The sequence below is a fragment of the Phascolarctos cinereus genome, unplaced genomic scaffold (genome assembly GCF_003287225.1).
Source record: "Phascolarctos cinereus isolate Bilbo 61053 unplaced genomic scaffold, phaCin_HiC Scaffold_726;HRSCAF=1367, whole genome shotgun sequence".
Lineage (NCBI taxonomy): Eukaryota > Metazoa > Chordata > Mammalia > Diprotodontia > Phascolarctidae > Phascolarctos > Phascolarctos cinereus.
The window spans coordinates 150,643,515-150,669,604 of record NW_027556098.1 but is presented as its reverse complement, the minus strand read 5'-3'; the positions used below and the strand labels follow the sequence as shown (position 1 = coordinate 150,669,604).

Sequence of the window (26,090 nt, the reverse complement as noted above, 5' to 3'; positions counted from 1 at the left end):
CTATGTTATTACCTTCTTTTAGGGAAACCTTATGGCCACTGCCCACTCTAAGCCCACATACCTAAAAAATGGTATCCATTAAAAAAAATAAAACAATTGAAAATAGGTACCTTGAAATATTTAACTAAACTCTTAACAGGGGGAGAAGAATAAAGTGCCAGGTAATGTCTTCAATGTGTGCTTTCTGTGTGTGTGTGTGTGTGTGTGTGTGTGTGTGTGTGTGTGTGAGAGAGAGAGAGAGAGAGAGAGAGAGAGAGAGAGAGAGAGAGATACAAAGAAACAGAATGAGAAAGAGAAATAAATAAAAAATAGAGAGATAGAGACAAGCAGAAGCACAGAAAGACATAGAAAAAAACAATGATACAAAGAAATAAATACAGGAGGGAAGGAGGGAGAGAGAATATATGTCCATGTTTCAAAAATCTCTACCTTCTACAGGAAGCCTGATGTTAATTTCAAGTTTTCTTATTTGGACATTATTAGCTATGCTTATACATTTTTAATAACAGAGTAGGAAAAATACAAACTAAAAAGTGCAAAGCCTTATTGTAGTATATGGAGAAAGATACTCCAGTTTAACTTTCCACATCAATCTCGTCTCCTTGCCAGTATCATGCATGCTGCCCAGGGAGAACATGCAATTACCTATTGATAGAGAAGCACTCATTTAATTTAGTGACTGCACCCTGTTTATTTTTATGAGTGGTGGGGGAGCGGTTTGAAGGAATCTGTTCTTTTCACAATTGAGGAGTACTCAGCAAGGTGAGCTTTTGTATCATTTACCCTTCTGTGATTTTTTTTCCCCTTATAACCTGAATAGAAATGGTTCCACTTGTGTTTCTGAAGCATGTATATTGGAAACTTTGACAGGCTACAGGTGAATGAATGCAAATCATCTTCTGATAATGTGGCAGAGTAGAACAAAGTACTGAATTTGGAGTCAGGTGACATGGGCTTGAATCTTAGTTCTCCCACTTACTGTGTCACTTTGGGCAAGTAACTTATGGGGCTCAGTTTACTCATTTGTAAAATGTGAGAGTTGGACTCCATGAATGTAAAGTCCTCCCAGGACTAAGTCCATGTATGAACAAATTATTTCTTTTCTCTCTATAATTATTTAAGAAGCCAGTCAGCCAACTAGTATTTAAAAATTATTATGTATTTTCAACATTCTTTTAAAAATGTTTTTGAATTCTGAATTCTCTTCCTCCAGTCTCTCCCTCAATTACTGAGAAGAAAGCAATATGACAAAAATTATACATCTGAACTCATGCAAAGCATATTTCCATGTCAGCCACTCAAGCAGCATTTTACGCACCTACTATGATCTTGAGTTTAGAGTCAGTTTATTTTTAAACACTATTTTTATTCTCAATAACCAGCAGAATAGGTGCCCATAGGAAGGCTACTGAATCTCCCTGAGCCTACTTCTTCTGTAAAATGGAGATGATAATAAGTGCCTTGTTTATCTTGAAGAGTGGTGAAAACAGTGCTTAATAAAACTTGAAATGCTATGAAATTTGTCGTTGTTGCTGCTGCTATTATTGTTATCAATGTCATTACCTCCCCTCAGGGAAACTTTATGGCCATTCCCCAATCCAAACCCATACACTTAAAATAGTATCCATTTAAAAACAATTGAAAATAGGTACCTCGAAATAATTAACTAAACTCTTGATAAGGGGAGAAGGAGGACATTTCATAATCAGCTTGCGCACTGGGATTGTGCTATATAGCAAATCACTCATTTGTGAATATTTCTCTTGGAGTATGTGTAATCATGAAACTTTTTTTTCCATCTCTGTAGGAGCTGGGAAGTAACAGCCCTCCACAAAGAAACTGGAAGGGAATTGCTATTGCTCTGCTGGTGATTCTTGTTGTGTGCTCACTCATTACTATGTCAGTCATCCTCTTAACCCCAGGTAATCTCTTTTTATTTCTCTCTCACTGATCTTATTGAACATTGTCACTTTATATTCAGAATGACTATATTAGGGTAACAATAAATAGTGAATGTTAACATCAATTGGGATAGAAATTGAATTAAGAGAGGGACATAAGCAAAATGGTACAATAGGTTAAAATCAGGGGTGAGAAACCTACAGCCTTAAGGTCACATGTGGCCCTCTAGGTCCTCAAGTGCAGCCCTTTGACTGAATCCAAACTTCACAGAACAAATCCCCTTAATAAAAGGATTTGTTCTGTAAAGCTTGGACTCAGTAAAAAAGCCACCCCATAGGACCTAGAAGGCTGCTTGTGGCCTCAAGGCCACCGGTTTCCCATCCCTGGTTTAAATTGTTGAAATAACTCAAAGACATATTCAGTATGATCTAACTATAAACTACAAATGGAATTGGCCAAAGCAATGTTTCTTTTTTCTTTTTTTTGGGGGGGGGTAGGGGAAGGCTTATCAGAGGTGATAGCTTAGTATAGTGGGAAGAGCTATGGATTTAAAATCAGAGGTTGCAGTTCAGTCATTTTCAGTTGCGTCTGATTCTTTGTGACCCCATTTGGGGTTTTCTTGGCAGAAATATTGGAGTAGTTTCCCATTTCCTTCTCCAGTTCATTTTATAGATGAGGAAACTAAGGCAAACAAGGTGACTTGCCCAGGGTCACAGAGCTAGTAAGTGTCTGAGGCTGGATTTGAAATCTCAAAGATGTCTTCCTGACTCCAGGCCTGGAATTTTATACACTGATCCACCTAGCTGCTCTGAAGTCCAAGGTCCTGGGTTCAAATCATTTACTGCCTATGTAGCCTAAAGAGAACCTAGAAGTGACTGAAAAGAATCTACTTTATATTCTGAATTTCTTATATTTAAACATATATAATTATTAAACACATTTAATTAAAGTCAACATTTTAATGAAAAACCTTTCATTATAAAAAGAAACCCCCTCTACAAAAGAGTAGAGTTCCTGTCAGATTTTGCCAGATTTTATTTTCCTTATCCACCAGATTTTCTAAAGTAGAGTGGCCACTCTGGCTAATAAATTATATTTTCCTTATTGGTGAGAATCTGGTCCAGAATAATATACCCCCTTTGAACATTTTAAAGATAAAATTTTTAGTAAGGTAAGTAAAGAAAAAAAATAATGTTTCTTTGGATACAAAAGTGAATCCAATAGATATATGAGTAACTGGCATTCACCTTCACTTATATTTTGTGTTCCTTTGCCAATCTTAGGATGTATTTTCCTCCATACCTTATCTGTTTTTTTTTTGTCCAGTGTTATGTAGTGTGTTCCAAAGATAATCTTGCCTCTTTTTCTGCTTTCATGTGTAAAATTTCTAGCCTGATTGTCTCTTGTGGTTTCTGAATTTCCTTACAGAATAGTATCTTCTTAATATATAATGTAGTTCCTCTGCACTCTTTTACCTCTGACCTCTGCATTAGTCATTAAAATTTTCATTGTTCTGTCATCTAATAAAATATAAATGTCATAAGTGTAGTGTTCAAGTTACTGCACATGCTTAATCCATCCTATTTTTCCAGCCATACTTCCTATGATCCTACTTATTTCACCAGTCAATAAATTTATTAAAAAAAAAAAACTACTGTGTGCCAGGTTATGTGCTAACTACTAAGGAGAAAAATCCAATGAATGGAATAATCCCTTTTTGCCAAGAGTTTATATTCTTTCAAAGGAGAAAATAAGGACATACATAAGTTTATAAAGAATGATTTTTTTTCTTCTTTTTTTTTGGTGGAGGCAGTTGGGGTTAAGTGACTTGCCCAGAGTCACACAGCTAGTAAGTGTTATGTGTCTGAGGCCAGATTTCAACTCAGGTCCTTCTGACTCCAGGGCCAGTGCTCTATCCACTGTGTCACCTAGCTGCCCCTATAAGGAATAAATTTTAAGAGACTATTATATACATGTATGTATATATGTAGATAGACACACATATATGAATAACTACAAAGTAGTTTGACAGGGAAGATACAAGCAATTGATGAATCAGGAAAGACTTCATATAGAAAACAGTCTATTGAGCAAAGAGAGGGATTATATGAAGCAGAGGTCACAAGTCTATTTCAGGCTTCAAAGACAGTCAGTGCAAAAACAGAGATAAGAGTTTCTGGGTGGCAAATAGATAGGACATTTTATTGGGTTACAGAGTGTAAAAGGAGGAGTAATATCCAATGAGTTTGGAAAGAAAGAAAAAGCCAGGTTGCAAAAGACCTTAAAAAGCTAAACAGAGGAGTTTATATTTTGTTTTGAAGCAATAGGAAGCCAATGAATATTGTTGAATAGGAAGTGACAGGACGAGATCTGGGCTTAATCATTTTGGTAACAACGTAAGGATGGATGAAAAGTGGGGAGAGACAAGACAGAGAGCCTATTTAGGAAACTTACAACAATCTTGGTTAGCAGCAATGAAGGTGTGAATGAAAGTTCCCATTGTTCTCCTCTCTTCTCTCATCTCTGTACCTTTGTTTTACAAATACACACACACACACACACACACACACACACACACACACACACACCTACCTTTATGATATACTTCTAGCAAAGATTTACTTACATAGAAACACTTTATAAAAACAGATGTGAATTCAGCAATTCTGGGCTCACAAAAGAGTTTTTTAAGAACCATCTAGAAAATGAGTGGACACAAACCAATCCTCTTCTCTAGTCTAAACCACATAAAAGATATAAGATTTGAGTTTGAAGTCAATACTTTGCAGAATAATCTCCCAACCAATTATGATGAATTCAACAAACTTCCTATTTGCTAAAGATTCTCTTTTTCTGAACCCAAAAATATTTTATGTGTCTTGAATAACATTAGATACTTGGTGAATTTCATTGGTCATTGTGTACATTTTTTTTCCCCATGGGAAATTAGAAGCTCCCATTAACTTAATTAAATTTTGTTTTAAATTGTAAAAAATTCTTGAAGTGCCATGGATTCCTAAATATTAATTTCTAAATGGCAGAAAACCTATCCAACCAGTCTTAATGTTTTTAAACATATTTTCATTCCCATTCATACAGAGCATGTTATATTCCTCAGAAGTGATAGACATAATTAAAATATCACTGACAGTGATTTTTCAGACCTTGAGTTCTTTAGATGATGGAAATGTACCTAGGAAATGATATTTAGGAAAAGTTTGACATTTTGGGATATATTGTGTTAATGCTAGAACTTATTCAAAGCTCATATTCCCCATAAAGATTAGGAAGCTTAAATATACTGCCAACAAGAATTTATTTCCATTTATTCAAGGGAATTGAGAAACATTGCCCCTCAGAATTAATATCTTTCTATATAGTTTATTCCCTGCCTAGTCCACTCCCAACTGATTCTTTTATTCCCAGTGTGAAAAGAAGTAGGACAAACTCACTTGAATTATATGAAACAAAGATAGTGATGACTGCAGAGGAAAGTAATCACAAATAGCAGTGTCTCTTCCTCCTGCCTACAGTGGACAATGAAAGAAACACCTAGATATAATGCCAGGCCCAGACCTCCTGCAATGGATGCACAAACATTTAAAATATTCTAATTACATCTCCTATGAGTGTAATAAACATGCTCCACCAAAATCTCAATCTGTTGAAATGTCTTATAGCCTTCAAGGCCTAACTCAGGTACCATCTCCATCCTGCTGTCTATTTTTCCCAAGCAAAAAGTCACCTCTTTGTCTTCAGATTTTAAAGAGCTATTTGGACTTTTCCTCTGTAGTTAATATATTCTGCTACTAATTCTATTTATTAATGTGCATGCTTTGCCCTTCAATACCTGTATACAGTCATATGCATTATGATAGCAAGATTTATATTTTATTGCATTTTTATATTCATGACATAGTAAAGTCAACACACTATATAAATCAATGCTTAATATTTGTTTAATTCAGTCAAAGAATATGAAAGCAACATGGAATAGTGGATAGATTCCTGAATTTTAAATCAAGATCTTTGGTCAAATCTTTACATAGTTATCTGTCAGTTCTACAACTTAGGGCAAGTTTCATTAGATCTCTCTGCCTTTAGTTTCCTTATTTGTAAAATAAGGGTATGTACTCTATGGCAAATAAGGACTGTGATCCTATGAATGAATGAACTAGGATAAAAATCTGGGCTTATTTGGTATCTTCTTAACTGAAATGCAGCAGTTTTGTATGTCTACAATACAATGTTAATTCATGCACATAATGATGTCCTGAGGCCCAGGAAGATTCTAAAGTTTCTTTTAGCCCAACAAAAAAGATCAAATAATTCTCAGGATAATTTAATATTAAATATATTTTCTTATGGTTCAATTCTGTTCTTATATTTATAAAATCATGATACTTAATCTCCTAAATACTTTTAATTATGAATCTCAATCCTTAGTTCTTTTTAGTCTCTGTATTTTTTTTCCAGCCAAAAACAAGATTTATTAGCATATTAATTGGTAGTGGTCGAGATTTTATCTACCATATTGGCCATACTGTTAAGAAATCTAAGCATTTGTATGGCTAATGCAAGCAGGCCAGATTTAAGAATCTGAGCACTTTAATGTAGGCCCCATGGAACTTACATACAGAAAGACTGTGGGAGGGATCTAGGAGTGGCCAAGTAATTTGGGGTGACTGGAGGAGGGATCTAAGAGGAGTATCTTGATGGGAGTGACTGGGAGGTGGAGAATGGGGTCTAGATAGGATCAGGGATAGGAAATGATGGGGGGGCTTCAGGAGGTAATAGACAGTGAAGGGCTGGCCTAGGTTAAGGGTAACAGAGAATTGTGAGATGGGGTATAGGAGATAATGAAACGCCATATGATAGGATTATAGCCTCAAGCAAATGCTAGAGATTTTCTTGATCAAGTAGGAGAATTCAAGGAGAGTTTAAGCTGGGGTTTTCTAGGGCCCTGTAGACAAATGGGACCCAAATTCTTTTTTGGGGCAAGGAACTTCTTCAGAACTATCTTCTGAAACTGCTTCATGCTGTCAAGGTATGTAGAACTGTCTCTGCCTCGCTGGGTCCTGTTCAGGGGGTCGGACTTCAGGTCCAAGGCTGGAGACCTTGGACTCCATAGGACATTGGTGTACAGCCTGAGCAGTCATCTGGAAGTTGATGGCTAGGACCCTGGAGAAGACAAACCTGGCAAAGAGGTTAAGCAAACAAGGTCCAAACAGTCACAAAAGGAGTTTAGAGAAAAGACAATTTCCCTGGAGGGAATTAAAGATAAATATGGCAAGGTAAAAACATTAAAGAAAAAGAGCATGTATGATTTCACCTCTTTTTATCCACCTGTCCATTGGAGGGGGCCAAACAGTAGCTTGTGGCCCTCCAAGGATTCACAGGTGTATTCCAGAGTCTTTGGGTACAAGTTTGGCAAGCCCAACAGATTTATCTAGTCTCTGTATTCTTAATCACATGAGTGATCCTAAAACAATGATGAAAAAAGCAATTTTGAAAAAGTGATACTTGGTTTCTGAAAGTTATTTTAATCTCTATGTAATTGTTAAGAAATTTTACATTTAATAGTGTTCTTTTTTTTTTTTGCTTTTTAAATTTTCATTTATTTATTTATTTATTTTTATGAGGTGATCAGGGTTAAGTGACTTTCCCAGGGTAACCCAGCTACTAAGTTGCAAGTAGCTGGTTGAGACCAGAAATGAACTCAAGTCCTCCTGACTACAAGGCTGGAGTCAATGTACTGCATGACCTAGCTGCCCCATTTCATAGTATTCTTAATAAAATGGAAAGATTGGATTATCTTCCTCTTTATAATTCTTGGAACCTTTCATTTGCTCCCAATTCTGATTGTTTTCCCTATGCTACATCCTCTGACTGTATTTGTCTACCTTTGGCTGACCACAGTGATTGTGTGGTCTACAGGGGGTGCTGGATTGGAGGTGGAGAGTGAGTGTAAGAAAGATCTACTCCCTGCCTGACCTCTTATTTAGCCAAATCTATATACTACATTAATTAACATTGCAAATTTATTTTGCAATTCTTTTTTTTGTTCCTTTGTTTCTTCATATCTGTGCAAGTGACTCTTCATCTGGAAACTTCCACTGACGAATGCAAACTACCAACTAGTCTGCAGTTTATAATTTTAGTTTTGCCTGTAAGAAGTGACATAGCTCATTTGTGTCTTAAGTGGCACTTGAACTCAGGTCTTTTTTGACTCCAACATCTATACTCATAATATCATTCTGCCTCTCAGAATACAGCTTATGCCATTTAGTCTCTCTACAAATAACTACTATGCTCTTATTATGTTCCAGACTCTTTGGTAAGAACTGGGAATACAAAGGCAAATGTCAGTTCTTGACTTTAAGGAACATAGACTTTATACCATAAAAGGCTATTCAAAAGAGATCTAATTTTAGAAAATTCAACGTCTAGAATTAAAGAATGTTCCAAATACCATTACATATAGTTGCTTTATTGGTAAATTTTTTGTTTTTTTTTATGAAAATTTCAATGAGGAAGAATATGTTGGGAAAAAACAGTAATATAAAAATGTTAACAGTTAATATATTATTCAAATGAAGTAGTAAAAAGACTTTGAGAGTTTCTGATGTCAAGGAGTCAACTCTCAGAGTAACTATAATTTTCTTTTCCCCTAGAGAAGTATCTTATTAAAATTATACATACATATAACATATATACATATATACATATATACATATGTGTGTTGATGAGTTGATTCAGTGTCCCGCAGTTTTATAAAGCTAGGAATTACTAACTTTTTCAATCTCGGGCCTAGTACTTGACTTCAGGGAGTTTCATGCTACTAGGGAGTTAAAATAAATACATAGACAAGTAAAAATTAGACATATCAGAATAAATATAGTTATTAAAGGCATGAGAATGAATAACTATGTGAATCAGGAAAGACATCTTGAATGTAGCTCTTTAAGTAAACATTGAAGAGAGCTAGGGAGGCAGGTATGAAGTAGGAGTGCTGTGCAGTCATTGGGGAAGTTGGGTGAAGATGGGGAGTTGAAAGAGAAAATGTTTTCTACTGAGAACAAAAATTAAGAAAGGTACTGAGGAACCAGTACGGTAGAAGAGAGGCAGCAACCTAACAAAAATCTCCCAACTTTCCTTTCCAAACCACTTTAAAATAATGGCTCAAATCAAATTTTGGATAATCAGAGGCAACAAAAGTTTGGCATGAGACTTTTTTAAGCCTAAGAAAACTTACAAGTTCAGCAATAGTCTGTGACACTACAGAGGATGGCATCAGGACCATGTGGGCCTTGGAAGTGGCTTCAAAAGTAACATACTTGATTGTAAAGAACTTCTGTGCTGACAGGGAAGAGCAAAAGAAAATTCAGAAGACAACAATGGGAAGAACAGCTATAAGCAAAGCTTGGAAAAAGTGCTAATTAACTCAATTTCAACAAGAATACCTGGAAGACAAAGAAAACTGGAAGAGTAGTGGAGGGAAAATCGGGAAAACAAATAAGAGTGATGCAAGGAAATTATGAAAAGAGAATTAACAGCTTGGTAAAAGGGACATAAAATTACTGAAGAAAATAACGTCTTAAAAAATTGAATTGGGACAGAACCAAGATGGCAAAGAGAAGCCAGGAAGTTACATGAGCTCTCACCAGTTTCACTCAGAAACAACTTTCAATCAAGCTTCTACACAAATTCTGGAGTGACAGCACCCACAAAAAGATAGAGTGAAACAATTTTCCAGCTTAAGATAACTTAGGATGACTGCAGGAAATGTCTGTCATGTTTGGGCAAAAAGGGAGTATAGCCCAGTGCAGAGGATGGACAGGCAAGCCACAGGAGGTTCTTAGTCACAGCACAGATCAGCAACCAAGGGCCTTGGTCCTGTCTCAGCAGGCTAGTGGCACAGAAGTCCAGCTATGAGGCCTCTGGTTCCACCACAGAAAGCAAATTGCCAGCCCTAGAACTCCCAGCACAACAGTGAAACTAGGTGAAGCCACATTAGCACAGTGAGCAAGCCACAAGCACCTAAGGCCCTGGAATGGAAAGCTAGTAAGCAGGCGCCTGGCCCATAGCACAAGAATATTGGAACAGTGCCCACTGTGCCCCAGGAACAAAGCTAAACTTTACAAAGTAAGCAAAAGAAAAAAAACCCGAGGGGTGGGGGGAGAAATCTTGACCACAGAAAGCTACTATGGCAACAGGGAAGACACAAGCACAAACTCAGAAGAGGACAGCAATGTCAAAATGCCTACATCTGAAGCCTCAAAGAGGAATATGAATTTGTTTCAAGCACAAAAAGTTCTCTTGGAAGAGCTCAAAAACAATTTTAAAAATCAATTGAGAGGTAGAAGAAAAATTGGGAAGAGAAATGAAAATTATATAGAATTATGAAAAAAAAGTCAAAACCTTGGAAAAAGAAGCACAAAAATCAACTGAAGAAAACAACTCCTTAAATAATAGAATTGGCCAATTTGGAAAAAAAAATCCACCAAAGAAAACAACTCCTTTAAAAGTAGAATTAATCAAATGGAAAAGGAGGTACAAAATTAATTGAAGAAAATAATGTGTTAAAAATTGGAATTGGACAAGTGGAAGGCTAATGACTCTATGAGATATTAAGAATCGAACAAAATCAAAAGAATGAAAAAAATAAAAGAAAATGTAAAATACCTCACTGGAAAAACAACTGACCTGGAAAACAGATTCAGGAGAGAAAATTTAAGCATCATTGGTCTACCTGGAAGACATGATCAAAAAAAAAAAGAGAGAGAGCCTGGACAACATATTTTAAGAAATTATGAAGGATGCTCACATTCTTACAATCTAGCCAATATCTCACTAATGTTCAGACTCCTTATGAGTGTCTGCCCAATGTGACAGATGTTCTAATAAATCCTGTCTTTGGCTGAAAAAAAAAAAGAAATGGTGAAGGAAAACTGCCCTGCTCTTGTAGAACCAGAGAATAAAATACTCATTGGAAGAATTCACCAATCACCTCCTAAAAGAGATCCCAAAATGAAACTCTGAGTAACAGTGTAGCCAAATTCCACTATTATCAGGTGAAAGAGAAAATATAGCAAGCAGCTTGAAAGGAACAATTCAACTATCAAAGAGCCGCAGTCAGGATTACACAGGTCTTGGCAGCTTCTATATTAAAGGATTAGAGGGCTTGGAATATGATATTCCAGAAGGCAAAGAACCTTGGATTACAAACAAGAATCAACTACCAAGCAACAATGAGTATAATCTTTTAAGGGGAAAGATAGGCATTCAATGAAATAGGGGACTTTGAAACATTTGTGATGAAAATACCAAAACTAAACAGAAAATTCAATGTTCAAATATAAGACTCAAGAGAATCATAAAAATGTAAATAGGAAAGAAAAACAACAAAAACAACATGTTATTCAATCAAGTGAACCTGTTTACATGTCTGCATGCGAAGATACTTGTAACTCTTGAGAACTATATTACCATTAAGGCAGAAGGAGTATACATGATGGGAGAGTGTACAAGTTGACTTTGATGTGATGGTGTAAAAAAATTAAGAGGTGAAAAAATGAATAGGGAAAAGAGGAAAGGGGAGGTATAATAGGGTCAATTATATCACAAAGGTGTTAAAGACCTATTCCAGTAGTGGGAAAGAAGGGAGGGGTGAGCATTGTTTGAACCTTCCTCTCATCAGATTTGGTTCAAAGAAGGAATAGCATACACAATCAATTGTGTGTATAGATATTTATTTTACTCTTTAGGGAAGTAGGAAGGGAAAGAAAGGCATAGGAAAGAAAAGGAAGGGGTGCTGATAGAAGGGAGGGCAGATTGATGGAGGTGGTGATCAGAAGAAAAACACTGGTGATGAGGGACAGGGTGAAAGGAGGGAGAAAGATATAAACAGGGGGAAAATAGGATGGAGGGAAATACATAGTTAGTAATCATAATTGTGGATGTGAATGGGATGAACTCTCCCATAAAATGAAAGCAGATAGAAGAGTGGATTAAAAATCATAATACAACAATGTGTTGCTCACAAGTAACACATCTGAGGCAGAAAGATACATAAAGAGTAAAAGGAAAAGGCTGGAGTAGAATATATTATGTTTCAGCTGAAGTAAACAAAAAAGGGGGGGGGTGTCACAATCCTGATCTCAGACAAAGCAAAAATGCCTCTAATTAAAGGAGATAAGGAAGGAAACTACATCCTGCTAAAAGGTACCATAGATAATGAAGTAATATAAATACAAACATATATGCACCAAGTGGTATGGCATTCAGATTCTTAAAGGGAAAGTTAAGTGAGTTACAGCAAGAAATAGACAGCAGAACTCTATGGTGGGGGACCTCAAACTCCCCCTCTCAGAGCTAGATAAATCTAACCACAAAATAAACAAGAAAGAAGTTAAAGGCAGTGAATAGAATTTTAGAAAAGTTTGATATGGTAGGCCTCTGGAGAAAATTGAGTGGGAATAGAAATAAATACCCTTTTCTCAGTGGTACATGGTACCTACACAAAAATTGACCTTGTATTGGGGTATAAAAACCTCACAGTACAATGCACAAAGGCAGAAATATTAAATGCATCTCTTCAGATCATGATGAAATAAAAATTATCTTTAATAAAGGTCTATGGAAATACAGGCTAAAAACTAATTGGAAACTAAATAACCTGATCTTAAAGAATGAGTGCGTCAAGGAACAAATCATAGAAACAATCAATAATTTCATCAAAGAGAATGGCAATAATAAGACAACATACCAAAACTTATGGGATGAAGCCAAAGTAGTTCTTAGGGAAATTTTATGTCTTTAAATGCTTGCATGAGCAAAGTAAAGAAAGTGGAGATCAATGAATTAGATATGCAACTAAAAAAGCTAGAAAAAAATTAAAAATCCCCAATTAAATACCAAATTAGTAATTCTGAAAATCAAAGGAGTGATTAATAAGAAAACTATTGAACTAATAAACAAAACTAAGAGCTGGTTTTATGGGGAAAAACAATAAAATAGCTAAACTTTGATTAATTTGGTCTTAAAAAAAGAAAGAAGAAAACTAAATTACCACTATCAAAAATGGAGAGAATTCACCACCAATGAAGAGGAAATTAAAGCAGTAATTAGCAGCTATTTTGCCCAACTCTATGCAAATAAATTTGACAAACCAAGTGAAATGGATGAATACTTACAAAAATATAAATTGCCCAGAGTAACAGAAAAGGAAATAAAATACTTAACCCCATTTTAGAAAAAGAAATTGAATAACCATTAATGAAGTTGCTAAGAAAAAATCTCCAGAAGCAGATGGATTTACAAGTGAATTCTACCAAATATTTAAAAAACAATTATTTTTAATACTATAGAAAGTATTTAGAAAAATAGGCAAAGGAGTCCTACCAAATTTCCTTTACTATACAAATATGGTAATGATACATAAATCAGGAAGAACCAAAATAGAAAAAGAAATTTATAGACCAATTTCTCTAATGAGTATTGATGCAAAAATTTTAAATAAAGTTTTAGCAAAGAAATTACAACAATATATCATGAGAATAATACATTACATATGGGTGGGATTTATACCAGAATGCAGGGCTGGGCTCAATATTTGGAAAATTATCAACATAAAAAAAAACTAACAAAATTATATAATTATCTCAAAAGATGCAGAAAAAGCCTTTGATAAAATATAACACCCATTCCTTATAAAAACACTTGAGAACATAGTAATAAATGGAATTTTCTTTAAAAAAGTATTAAAATATTTCTAAAACCATCAATAAGTTTTATATGTAATGGGGATAAGCTAGAAGCATTCCCAATAAGATCAGGGGTGAAACAAGGATGTCCATTATCACCACTGTTATTCACTATTGTACTAGAAATGTTAGCTTTAGCAAACAGAGAAGAAAAAGAAATTGAAGAAATTAGGCTAGACCACAAAGAAACAAAAGTATCACACTTTGCAGATGGTATCATGGTATACTTAGAGAATCCTAGGGAATAAACTAAAAAAAAAAACCCCAAAACCAACAAACAAACCTACTTGAAATAATTAACAACTTTAGCAAAGTTGCATAATATAAAATAAACCCACACAAATCATCAGCATTTCTAAATATTACCAACAAAGGCAAGTTACAGGAGATAGAAAAAGAAATTCCACTTAAAATGATATAGGCAATTTAAAATATTTGGGAGTGTACCTGCCCAAGATAGGAACTATGTTAAGAGAATTACAAAACACTTTTTCACACAAATAAGTCAGATCTAAACAACTGGGAAAATGTCAATTGTTCATGGGTAGGCTGAACTAATATAATAAAAATGACAATTTTACCTTTTTTTATTTAATGCCTTACTAAACTACCAAAAATTAATTAATAAAGCTAGACAAAATAATAACAGAATTCATCTGGATGAACAAAAGGTCAAGCATAACAATGGAGTTAATGGGAAAAAAAATTCAAAGAAAGTGGCTTAGCCATACCAGGTCTACAACTATATTGTAAATTGGTTATTGGAAAACTGGTACTAGCTAAAATTAGGGTGATGCATCACTGGAATAGGTTAGGTACACAAAACACACTGTAAATGACTATAGTAATCTAATGTTTGATGAAGCCAAAGACTCCAAGTTCTGGAATAAGAACTTAGTTTTTGATAAAAACTGATGGGAAAATTGGAAAATAGTATGTCAGAAATCAGGCATAGACCAGCATCTCACAGCCTGTATCAAGATAGCCTTGAAATGGGTACATTATTTAAACTTAGAGGGTGGTACTACAAGCAAATTTGGAGAGCAAGGTATAGTTTATCTGTTAGGTCTATATACAAGGGAAAGACTTATGACAAAACAAGAAACAGAGAACATTATGAAATGCAAAATATATAATTTTGATTTCATTAAATGAAATGATTTTGCACAAACAAAAACCAATACAACCAAAATTGGAAGGAAAGCAGAAAGTTGGGAAATGGCTTTTTTTGTTTTTCAGCTAGGGTTTCTGATAAAGGTTTCAGTTTTCAAATATATAGAGAACTAAGTCAAATTTATAAGAATTCAAGTCATTCCCTAATTGGTAAATGGTCAAAGGCTATGACATTTTCAAATAAAGAAATTAAATGTATCTATAGTCATATAAAATGCTCTAAATCACTATTGAGTAGAGAACTGCAAATTAAATAAACTCTGAGGTAACACCTTATACCTATAAGGTTGTCTAATATGACAGAAAATGAAAATGATAAATGTAAGAGTAGATGTGGGAAAACTGGGACAGTGATGCAGTGTTTGTGGAGTTGTGTACTGATCCAATCATTCTGTAGAGTAATTTGGAACTATGTCCAAAGGACAACCAAACTGTGCATACCCTTTGATACAGTGATGCCACTACAAGGTCTGTATCTCAAAAAAGATAATAAAAAAGGGAAAAAAGGACCCATATGTTTGAAAATGTTTATAGAAGCTCTTTTTGTGGTGGCAAATAATTGGAAATTGAGGGGATGCCCATCAATTGGGAAGTGGTTGAATGAGTTGTGGTATATGAATGTAATATAATTTTATTATAAGAAATGATGAGCAGGCAGACTTTGTAAAAACCTGGAAAGACTTAAATGAATTGATGCTGAGTGAAATGAGCAGAACCAGGAGAACATTGTACACAGAAACAGCAACATTGTGTGATAATCAATTATGATAGACTTACCTCTTCTCAGCAATACCAATGATCCAAGACATTTCCAAAAGACTCTTGATGGAAAATGCTATCCACATCCAGAGAAAGATTTATGGAGTCTGAATACAGATAAAAGCATACTGTTTTCACTTCTTTTGTTGTTGTTGTTTTTTCTTTCTTGTGGTTTTTACCTTTTGTTCTGATTCTTCTTTCACAACATGACTAATGTGGAAATATGTTAAACATGATTGTCCTTGTATAAACTAAAACAAACAAACAAAAAAAACCAAACTGAATTGGCCTAATGGTAAAAGAGGAACAAAAATTCACTTAAGAAAATAACTTTAAAAAAGCAAATTGGGAGGGAATCCTTGGTGGTACAGTTAGATAGAGTACTTGCTGTGGGGTCAGGAGGACCTGAGTTCAAATCTGATTTAGAACACTTGACACTTACTAACTGTGTAACCCCGGGCAAGTCCCTTCAACTCAATTGTCTTGCAAAAAAAAAAATGGCAGATTGGGCCAAATGGGCCAAAGTTTATACAAAATCTTCCTCGGTCTATATTCATTGAGCTACTTCTTGATGACCTGTAGTAATGGAGTAGTTACTTATTCCTGCAACAATGCATTCTTTTTTTGGAGAGCCCTATTTGTTAAGCTTTTCCTCATATTGAGTCAAAATCTCCATCCATGATAGCCCTTCTCACTGATTTTTATTTTTCTCCACAATTATGTAGAATAGTTCTGAACCCCCTACTACATGAAAATCTTTCAAATATTTGAAGACAGAACTAATATACTCTATAAATATTTCCTTATCTAAACTAAACATCTCCACATCCTTCATTTACTTCTTATGGAGATGGTTTTCAGTTCTTATTTCTACATTTTAGTCACTCTCCTCTCATTACAATCCCATATGTCAGTATTCAAAAGGTGATGAGAAAAACTATTTCCAGAGCTCTGTACTTCGTCCTGTTCTTAATACATCTGCAGTACTATGTCTGATACAGGGCCTCAGTTTATATAAAAGACACTGATAAGCTGCCTTTGCTTATAATTTGGCAGGGAATAAATGTGGGAGAAAGTAGGTTTTGGGGATAATCTGAATGGCATGGATTGCAATTTTACTTTGGCTTCCAGAATAATGATGATAGTAGTTGACTAGGAGTTTATTCCTTGAATAAATAGTTTATTACATCAATAATTAGAGATGAAATAGGATATATATTTTCTACTCCTGTTTATTGAGCACTCATTATGTGCCTAACACTATAGTAGGCTCTAGATCAAGCTCTAAAAGAAGTAAAAGAGAAGACTCTTCCTTATTGCAGCTTGCAGACTATTGACAGAGGTTCATAAGGAGGTTCGTGCATGAGGCAGCAACAAAAAATACATTCCAAAGAAAAAAAACAAGAAAGCAAAATGGCTGTCTGATAAGGCTTTACAAATAGCTGAGGAAAAAAAGGAAGCAAAAGGTAAAAGAGAAAGGGGAAGATATTCCAGAGAATAACAAGGAAAGATATGAGTTTTCTGCAATGAAGAAATAGAAGAAAAAATAATAGAAAAAAGAAATACAAGAAAAATAGAATGGGGAAGACAAGAGATCTCTTCAAGAAAATTAGGGATATCAAGGGAATGTTTTATGCAAAAATGGGCATGATGAAAGATAAAAATAGTAGGGACTTAATAGAAATGGAAAAGAATAAGAAGAGGTACAAGAATACACAAAGAAGAATCTTAACATCACTGATAACCAGGTCGGTATGTTTACTGACCTAGACCCAGATATCCTGGAGAATGAAATGAAGTAGGTCTTAGGAAGCATTGATAACAATAAGGCAGATGGAGATGATAGAATTCCAGCTGAGCTATTTACAGTACTAAAAGATGATGTTGTTAAAGTGCTACACTCAATATGCCAGCAAATTTGGAAAATTCAACAGTGGCCAGTGGATTGGAAGTGGTCATTTTATATCCCAATTCTAAAGAAGGGCAAAGGCAAAGAATGTTCACATTACCATACAATTGTGCTCATTTCATTCACCAGCAAGGTTATGCGTATTATCCTCCCTATTAGGATTCAGCAATATGTGAATAGAGAATTACCAGAAAAATAGGCTGGTTTTCAGAGAGGGAGATGAACTAGCTACAAAGTTGCCAACAGTCACTGGATTATGGAGAAAGAAATGGAGTTCCAGAGAGAAAGAAACAAACAAAAACATCTATGTCTGCTTCACTGACAACCCTGTATGGGTCACAACAAAATGTGGTAAGTCTTCAAAGACAATGGAGTACTAGATCATCTTACTTCTCTCTGAGGTACCTATATGTAGGCCAAGAAGCAACAATTAGAACTCAACATAGAGTAACTGATTGGTTTAAGATTGGAAAAGGAGTACAATAAATGAACATATTGTCAAATTATATATTCAACTTATATGCAGGGTACCTCATGGGGAATGCCAGACTAGATGAATCAAAAGCTGTAATCCAAGTTTCCAGGAGAAATATCAACAATTTCAAATATGCAGACAATACCAACCTGATACCAGAAAATAAAGAGGCATTAAGAAGCCTCTTAATGAAGGTGAAAGGAGGCCAGAAGTGCAGGGAAGGGGAGTCACTGTGGTTTCCTGCTTCAACAGTGCTTGAACAGAACTCCCTGCTCAATTTTCAGACAGAGCCACCCTTAATCATGTCTCCACCTTCACCTCCACTAACCAACACTTCTTTTTTATCCTCCTTTGGAGTAGCAGCCACCTGCCTCAGTCATAGCTGCTGCACAGCCACCTCCTCCCTCCTCCTCCTCCTCCTCTTTGCTGCCTCCACCATCTCCACCGCCATAGTGACCTGGTCCCCTTCTCAGATGCAACAGAACTACCAGTAGGACTCATAGGCCACCATCAACCCACATATCAACCTGAAGCTCTACCTGTCCACATCTTAGTACTAACACTGAGATGATGTGGCATTGAAGAACTTTGCCAAGTATTTTGTACACCAGTTCCGTGAGGAGAGGGAGCATGCTGAGAAGCTAATGAAACTCCAAAACCAGTGAGGCTGCTGGATCTTTCTGCAAGACGTCAAGAAACCAGACTGAGATGACTGGTAGAGTGGGCTCAATGCAATGGAGTGTGCTCTGCACTTGGAAAAAAGTGTCGATCAGGGCGGAGCCAAGGCGGCAGAGTGAAAGCAGTGACTTGCTTGAGCTCTCCCCCCAAACCCCTCCAAATACTCATAAAAAATGGCTCTAAACAAATTCTGAAGCAGCAGAACCCACAAAAAGACAGAGTGAAACAAATTTCCAGCCCAACACAACCTGGATGATTGATCAGAAAGGTGTATCACGCTGGGCTGGGAGCCGGCGGCGTGGGCACGTAGGCTGCAGCAAACCTGGAGCAGCCTCAGAGGACTAAATCGCAGGCAGCTGTGGAGGTTTCCAAACTCCTCAATCCACCAATGCCAAAGGCAACTTAGAAGGTCAGTGGGAAAGTCTGTTTCTCAGTGGTCAGAGAGGAAGGCAGGGTTTCAGCTCCATTCCCTAAGAGCCTGGCCCGGGTGGGGGGGGGGGAGCTGCTTCCTGAGCTTCCAGCCCACAGACTGAGGGGGAATCCAGTGGTTGATCAGAGAGGGATTGCAGAGATCTCTTTGCCAGTGCTGAGGCAGGAATCTCTTGCTTTGCTTGTGTTTGGATCTGGGTCACAGTTCTGGGCGGCAGTGCTGGGGTGAGGAGGAGCACTGGCATGGTGGAGCTTAGTGTGTCTGTGGAGAGGAACCCCTCCTCACAGTTATGAGACAGAGAGGAATACTTGTGGTCACAGGCCAGGAAAGGAGTAAACACCTCACCCCTTATCATACCACCTTGGTAGAAGTGAAAATTTACAGGTCCCTACAAATATCTCTGAAAACAGCTACACAAACCCCTGAAGCTTGGGACAGTACACTCTCCACATTGGAAGCAGACTCTTACCTTAACAAAGAATTTAAAACTCAAGTAATTTTCTGGGATCATAGAGCAAGCAGTGCAAAAAGAGTCAGACTATATTATCTTACTTTGGTGAAAGAAGATCAAAAGATACAACCAGAAGAAGACAACAAAATCAAAGCTCCTACATCCAAAGCCTCCAAGAAAAATATGAATCAGTCCCAGGCCTTGGAAGACCTCAAAAGGAATTTTGAGAAGCAGGTAAGGGAAGTAGAGGAAAAACTGGAAGAGAAATGAGAGTGAACAAGAAAATCATGAAAAACAAGTCAACAGCTTGCTAAAGGAGACCCAAAAAATACTGAAGAAAATAACACCTTAAAAAGCCTAACCCAAATGGCAAAAGAGGTCCAAAAAGCCAATGAGGAGAAAAATGCCCTAAAAAGAAAAATTGGCCAAATGGAAAAGGAAGTCCAAAAGATTACTGAAGAAAATACTTCCTTAAAAATTAGAATAGAGCAATTGGAAGACAGTGACTTTATGAGAAATCAAGACACTGTAAAACAAATCCAAAAGAATGAAAAATTAGAAAACAATGTGAAATATCTCATTGGAAAAACAACTGACCTGGAAAATAGATCCAGGAGAGAGAATTTAAAAATTATTGGACTATCTGAAAGCCATGATCAAAAAAGAGCCTAGACATCATCTTTCAAGAAATTATCAAGGAAAACTGCCCTGATATATTAGAACCAGAGGGCAAAATAGAAATTGAAAGAATCCACAGATCTCCTCCTGAAAGAGATCCCCAAAGGAAAACTCCTAGGAATATTGTAGCCAAATTCCAGAGTTCCCAGGTCAAGGAGAAAATATTACAAGCTGCCAGAAGGAAACAATTGAAGTACTGTGGAAACACAATCAGGATAACACAAGATTTAGCAGCTTCTACATTAAAGGACCACAGGGCATGGAATATAATATTCCGGAGGGCAAAGGAGATAGGATTACAACCAAGAATCACCTACCCAGCAAAAGTGAGTATAATCCTTCAGGGGAAAAAATGGTCATTCAGTGAAATAGAGGACTTTCAAGCATTCCTGATGAAAAGAAGAGCTGAATAGAAAATTTGACTTTCAAATACAGGACTCAGTGGAACATGAAGAGGTAAACAGGAAAGAGAAATCATAAGAGACTTATTAAGATTGAACTGTTTATTCCTGCATGGAAAGATGATATTTGTAACTCATGAGACTTTGTCAGTATTAGGGTAGTTGAAGGAAAAAATGTATGTATAGATAGATAGATAGATAGAGGGCACAGGATGAGTTGAAGATTAAGGGGTCATATCTGGAGAATAAAATTAAGGGATGAGAGAGGATGATACTCGGAGAAGAAAGGGAGAGGTAGAATGGGGTAAATTATCTCACAAAAAAAAGCCAGAAAAGAAAAGTCTCTCACAGTGGAGGGGAAACGGGAAGGTGAGAGGGAATGAGGGAATCTTATTCTCATAGGATTTGGCTTAAGGAGAGAATAATATACACATTCAGTTGGTTATGGAAATTTGTCTTACCCTACAGGAAAATAGGGGGAGAAGGGGACAAGAGAGCAGCGGGGTGATAGAGAGGAGGGCAGATTGGGAAAGAGGGTAATCAGAAGAAATACTTCTGAGGAGGGACAGGGTCAAAAGAAAGAATAGATAAATGGGAGGGCAGGATAGGATTAAGGGAAATAGAGTTAGTTTTTCACAACATGTCTACTAAGGAAGTGTTTTGCATAACTGCACATGTACAACCTATATTGAGTTGCTTGCCTTTTCAATGAGGGTAGGTGGGGAGGGAGGAACAGACGAAATTTGGAACTCGAAGTGTTAAAAACACATGTTTAAAAAAAATATTTTCACATGCAACTGGGAAATAAGGAATACAGAAAATGGGGTATAGAAGTCTATCCCGCTCTACAGGAGAATAGAAGGGGAAGGGGATAAGAGAAGGGGGGGGGGGAGAGATAGAAGAGAAGGCAGACCAGGGAAAGGGGTATTCAGAATGCATGCCATCTTGGGGGGGGAAGGGGGAGAAATTTGGAACTCAAAAACTTGTGGAAGTGAATATTGAAAACTAAAAATAAATAAATTTATATTTAAAAAAAGAAAAAAGTGTCGATCAGTCGTTACTGGAATTGCGTAAGCTGGCAACTGACAAGAATGACCCCCAGTTATGTGATTCCATTGAAACCCACTACTTGGATGAACAGGTAAAATCCATCAAACAACTGAGTGATCATTTAACCAACCTGTGCAAAATGGGTGACTGATTCTGGCATAGAGGAATATCTTTTTGACAAGCACTCCTTTGGAGACAATGACAACAAGAGCTAAACCACATCTGGCTTCCACCACACTTGGGAACTGTGGGAGTGACTCCTACTGTCTTTCAGTGCATGCATATTTTGGTTATCTAACCTTTTCATAATCTGTACCAAAAACAACCACCATTTACATCCCAACAAAGTCACTTCGTCCTGATTTTTAAAAAAAATGAAGGTGAAAGGAGAGACTGTAAAAGCTGAGTTGAAGCTTAACATAAGAAAAGGAAAAACAAAGAAACAACCCCCCCAGATCCTTGCCAACCTGTCCCATCAATTCCAGAAATGGAAGTAGTGTCAGATTTTATATTCTTAGCCTCAAAGATCACTGCAGACATTGACTGTATCTGAAATTAAAAGACACTTGGCCCTTGGAAGAAGAGCTATGGCAAATCTGGACAGTGTAGAAAAAGCAGAGATATCACCTTGCTGAAAAAGTCCATATCTGGTCTTTCTAGTCACAATCTATGACTTGGAGAGTTTGACTATAAGGAAAGCTGAGCACTGTAGAATCAACACTTCGAAATTGTTGTTAGAGAAGACTTTTGATATTCCGTTGGACTGCAAGGAGGTCAAATCAAGTCAATACTTAAATTAATTCAGGCTATTCACTAAAGGTCTAATTCTGAAGCTGTAGTTTAAATACTTTGGTGACATAACAAGAAGATCAGACTCATCGGAAAAGACCTTGATATTGGAAATATTTGAAGGCAAAATGAAAAGGGAATAGAAGAGGACGAGATGGATACATAGTGCTATGGAAGCAGTGAACTTGAACTTGAGGACAGAAGAGTCTGGCATGCCATGGTCTGCGTGATTACTGAGAGTCAGACATTGCTGAATGACTGAGCAACAGCAACAAGACTAGTTGTAGTAAAGAAAAAAAATCATTGAAAAAAAATTGAAAGCAGACATAGGAAAGATATATATGAAGTTCAAGCCAAGTTTACACAAAATGTCTCCAAAAATATTCTTTTTATTTAACATAACATATTTTCTTTATTTTTTTGTCCTTTTGCAGTTAATGAAGCTAATGAGGATGTCAAACATTAAGTGGGAGGTAGAAGAATAATTTTTAAAACCTAGTTAGAAAACTGTAGACCTTGACCTTACAGAATACTGCCTCAGCTGCTATTCTTGACTAATGAAGTATTTAAGCACCAACAGTATAAGTAGGTCCTAAGTTGAGATGATTTTACCGCTGGACCATATTAGCTGATTGATAGCTTTTCTGTTTCTGTTTTCTTTGGCATAGTGGAAAGAATGCAAGTTTTGGAATAAGAAGGCACATAAGGTTCAAATCTCCCCTCTGCCAGAAAACAATTTTGATTTGTCACTTACTCTTCCTATCCTCAGTTCCGTTATCCCTCAAGCAAGTGAATTGGACTAGATGAGTTCTAAGGACCTTTAAGGAACTGCAAATCTGTTGTCTTGAGCTAACTATCCGACCCTTGGATAGGGTGTCTCCTCTTGGCAGAATAGCTTCCCTGCAGGATGCTATGGTGAAAAAGAAAAGGGGAAAAAAAAACTATCTCAAGGAATCAGTGAAGAAAGCAAGATGAGTAATGTATTTAATAAAGTAGTAGGATACAAAATATGTACAAAAATTGTGATAATCACACATACTGACAAAACCAGAAAAATATCAAAAATTCAATTCAAAATAAGTATAAATTTGATAAGCTATCTGGATGAGTGAATGAAACATTTATTAATCACTACCTATATGCAACATACTGGGATACAAATAGAAAAGTACATTGGTCAACTACTCTCAAAGAGTGTACATTCTACTGTGAATTAGAATTTACCCTTATTAGAAGGTTTCTGCCCCAAATCAGATGGAAGGGTCTCTTGTAATGTAAAGTAATGACAATTTTTCAATGACATTTTCACTGATAAAAATATCAGGGTCTGATGTTGAATCATGTGGCACTGGGTTGGATGCTCAGAAAACACAAATAAGAGAGATGATTGAGAAACTGGTGATGGTGGTTTGACCTAACATGCTGCCTCCTAGTTCTCCTTCAGAATTCCTTATTGCTTCAGCAAGGCTGATAAGCCTGCAAGTAGGAAGATGGCAGGGATTTCTTGTTCCTTCTCCACTGGGGCCACCTTAAGATATGAAGACTATCAGGGCTGAATTGGAGATAGTACTGGTAATCTGGGGAGAGATGCATGCTGCCACTCCCAAGAATATTGTACCTATCTGTCACTTATTAGTTTTTGGTGGTCAGCATTTGTTCTTGGTGATGATAAGGAAAGTGGGTCCTTTCTCTGCAATGGTATCTTGCCTTAATGATGACTTTGAATATAGGTCTGTGAGTAAGTATGGTGATTCGAGGGACGTAGATGTTCCCAAGCCTCTTGGGTTCAGAATTTTATGCAGTCTCCATCATGATCTGAGTTGAGATAATATTCAAGATATTGGTTCAACTTGCCTGTCACATTCTGCCTCCTTTCTCTCCCTCAGGGAATCCTGATACTTTAATTTGGTTGTCTTGACCTGATTTAACTCCTCATCTGGGAGATAACCTACAAATGATGCAAGATTTATATAAATGTAGGCAATTATAATTGGATTGATATTCAGTGCTCATGTTTTGGCTGTGCAAATATAATTAAAACAATCGTATTACTTGTAGGCTAGAGGGTTCTAAACTTGTATGTTTTTTTTTTGGATCCCTTTAGTACTCCTGTGATGCCTTTGGAGTTTGTTCTAAGAATAATGTTTTTAAGTGTAAAAAAAAAATAGAATGCATAGGATTGCAAAAGAAACCAATTGTATTGAAAAACAGCTATCAATTTATTTAAAAAACAAACCAAGTCATAGATTCCAGGTTAAAAACCATTGCTATAGGATCTATGTTTTGGTTGGTGCAGTGCTGGAACAAAGGTGATAAAGACTTGTATTCAAATTCCAGCCTTGACATTTACTACATGTGTCACTTAATATATCTGAATTTTAGCTTCCTTATTTTTTGGTTTTGTTTTGTTATGTTTTTACAAAAAGGAGATAACACACACACCTCACAAGATTGGTATGTGTACCAAATATAAAAATCTGCAAACTTTAAAAAATATTATAGGGAGATTGTTATGAATAAATGGTAACTTGGCTTTAGACATCATTTTTCCATTGATGCTGCTCTCTCTAAAGTTACCGATGATCTCTTAGTTGCCAAATTAAATGGCATTTTCTTAATCTATATTTTCTTTAAATACTCCTTAGATTTTGATAGTATTGAAGACCCTCTTTTCCTTGATATTTGATACTCTCCAAGTTATTAAGATACTGTTCTCTCCTGGATATCATCCTACTTATCTAAGCACTCCTTCTCAGTCTCCTTTGCTGGATCTTCATCTAGATCACAGCCTCTGTTTTCTATAGCCTTCTATTCTGGCTTCTCTTCTCCTTTCCTTTATACTGCTTCACTGGGTGATCTCATCAGCTCCCATGGATTTAATTACCATCTTTCTGCTGGTGATTTTCATATCTAACTATGCTACCCTAACTTCACTACTTCTCTCAGTTTCAATTCTCCAACTACCTTTCAGCATGTCCGAAATTGAATTAATTTTCTTTCCCCTAAAAATTCTCCCACTCCTAAGGCCAAGACCATTCTCCCAGTTCCTCAGGCTTGCAACTTAAGTGTAACCTAGATTTTTCAGTATTTCTCACACTCTAAATCCAATCAGTGGCCAAGGCCTATTGTTTTCACCTTTACAACATTTCTTCTATACAGTCTCTTCTCTCCTCTGACACTGCCAACATTCTGGTGCAGGCCCTCATCACCTCACTCTTGGAATATTGCAGTAGCCATTGGGTAGATCTGACTTCCTCAAATCTCTCCTCTCCAATCCATCTTGCATTCAGTCACTAAAGTGGCTTTTCAAAAACGTTGATCTGACCATGTCACCCCACTATTCAATAAACTACAATTGGTTCCCTATTGCCTACAGAATCAAATACAAAAATCCCTTTTGGTGCTTAAAGCTCTTTATCACTTAGCTCCTTCCTATCTTTCACATCTTCTTATAATTAATTGCCGAACATGTATCCTTTGATCCATTGACAATGAATGCTGTCCTTGCTATTTTTTGAACAAGATGCTCAATTTCTTGGCTGTCAGGAAATATTGACGTTAAAATCATTAATAAAATCTCATCAATGAAATTATAAAGAGAAATGACACAAATATATTACTCCAACACAA

General features: G+C 36.3%; 1 protein-coding gene and 1 pseudogene across 1 annotated transcript in view; both read left to right on the top strand.

The window, feature by feature from the left end:
• The window catches only part of DPP10 (dipeptidyl peptidase like 10), a 956,967-nt gene that overhangs the window by 226,573 nt on the left and 704,304 nt on the right, over positions 1–26,090 (top strand). Inside the window, exon 2 of the mRNA XM_078146817.1 lies at positions 1,808–1,922. Within this exon, the coding sequence (XP_078002943.1) occupies positions 1,808–1,922 (115 nt within the window). The remainder of the gene's footprint in view (positions 1–1,807; positions 1,923–26,090) is intronic.
• Positions 18,043–21,886, top strand: LOC110198571 (ferritin heavy chain pseudogene; annotated as a pseudogene).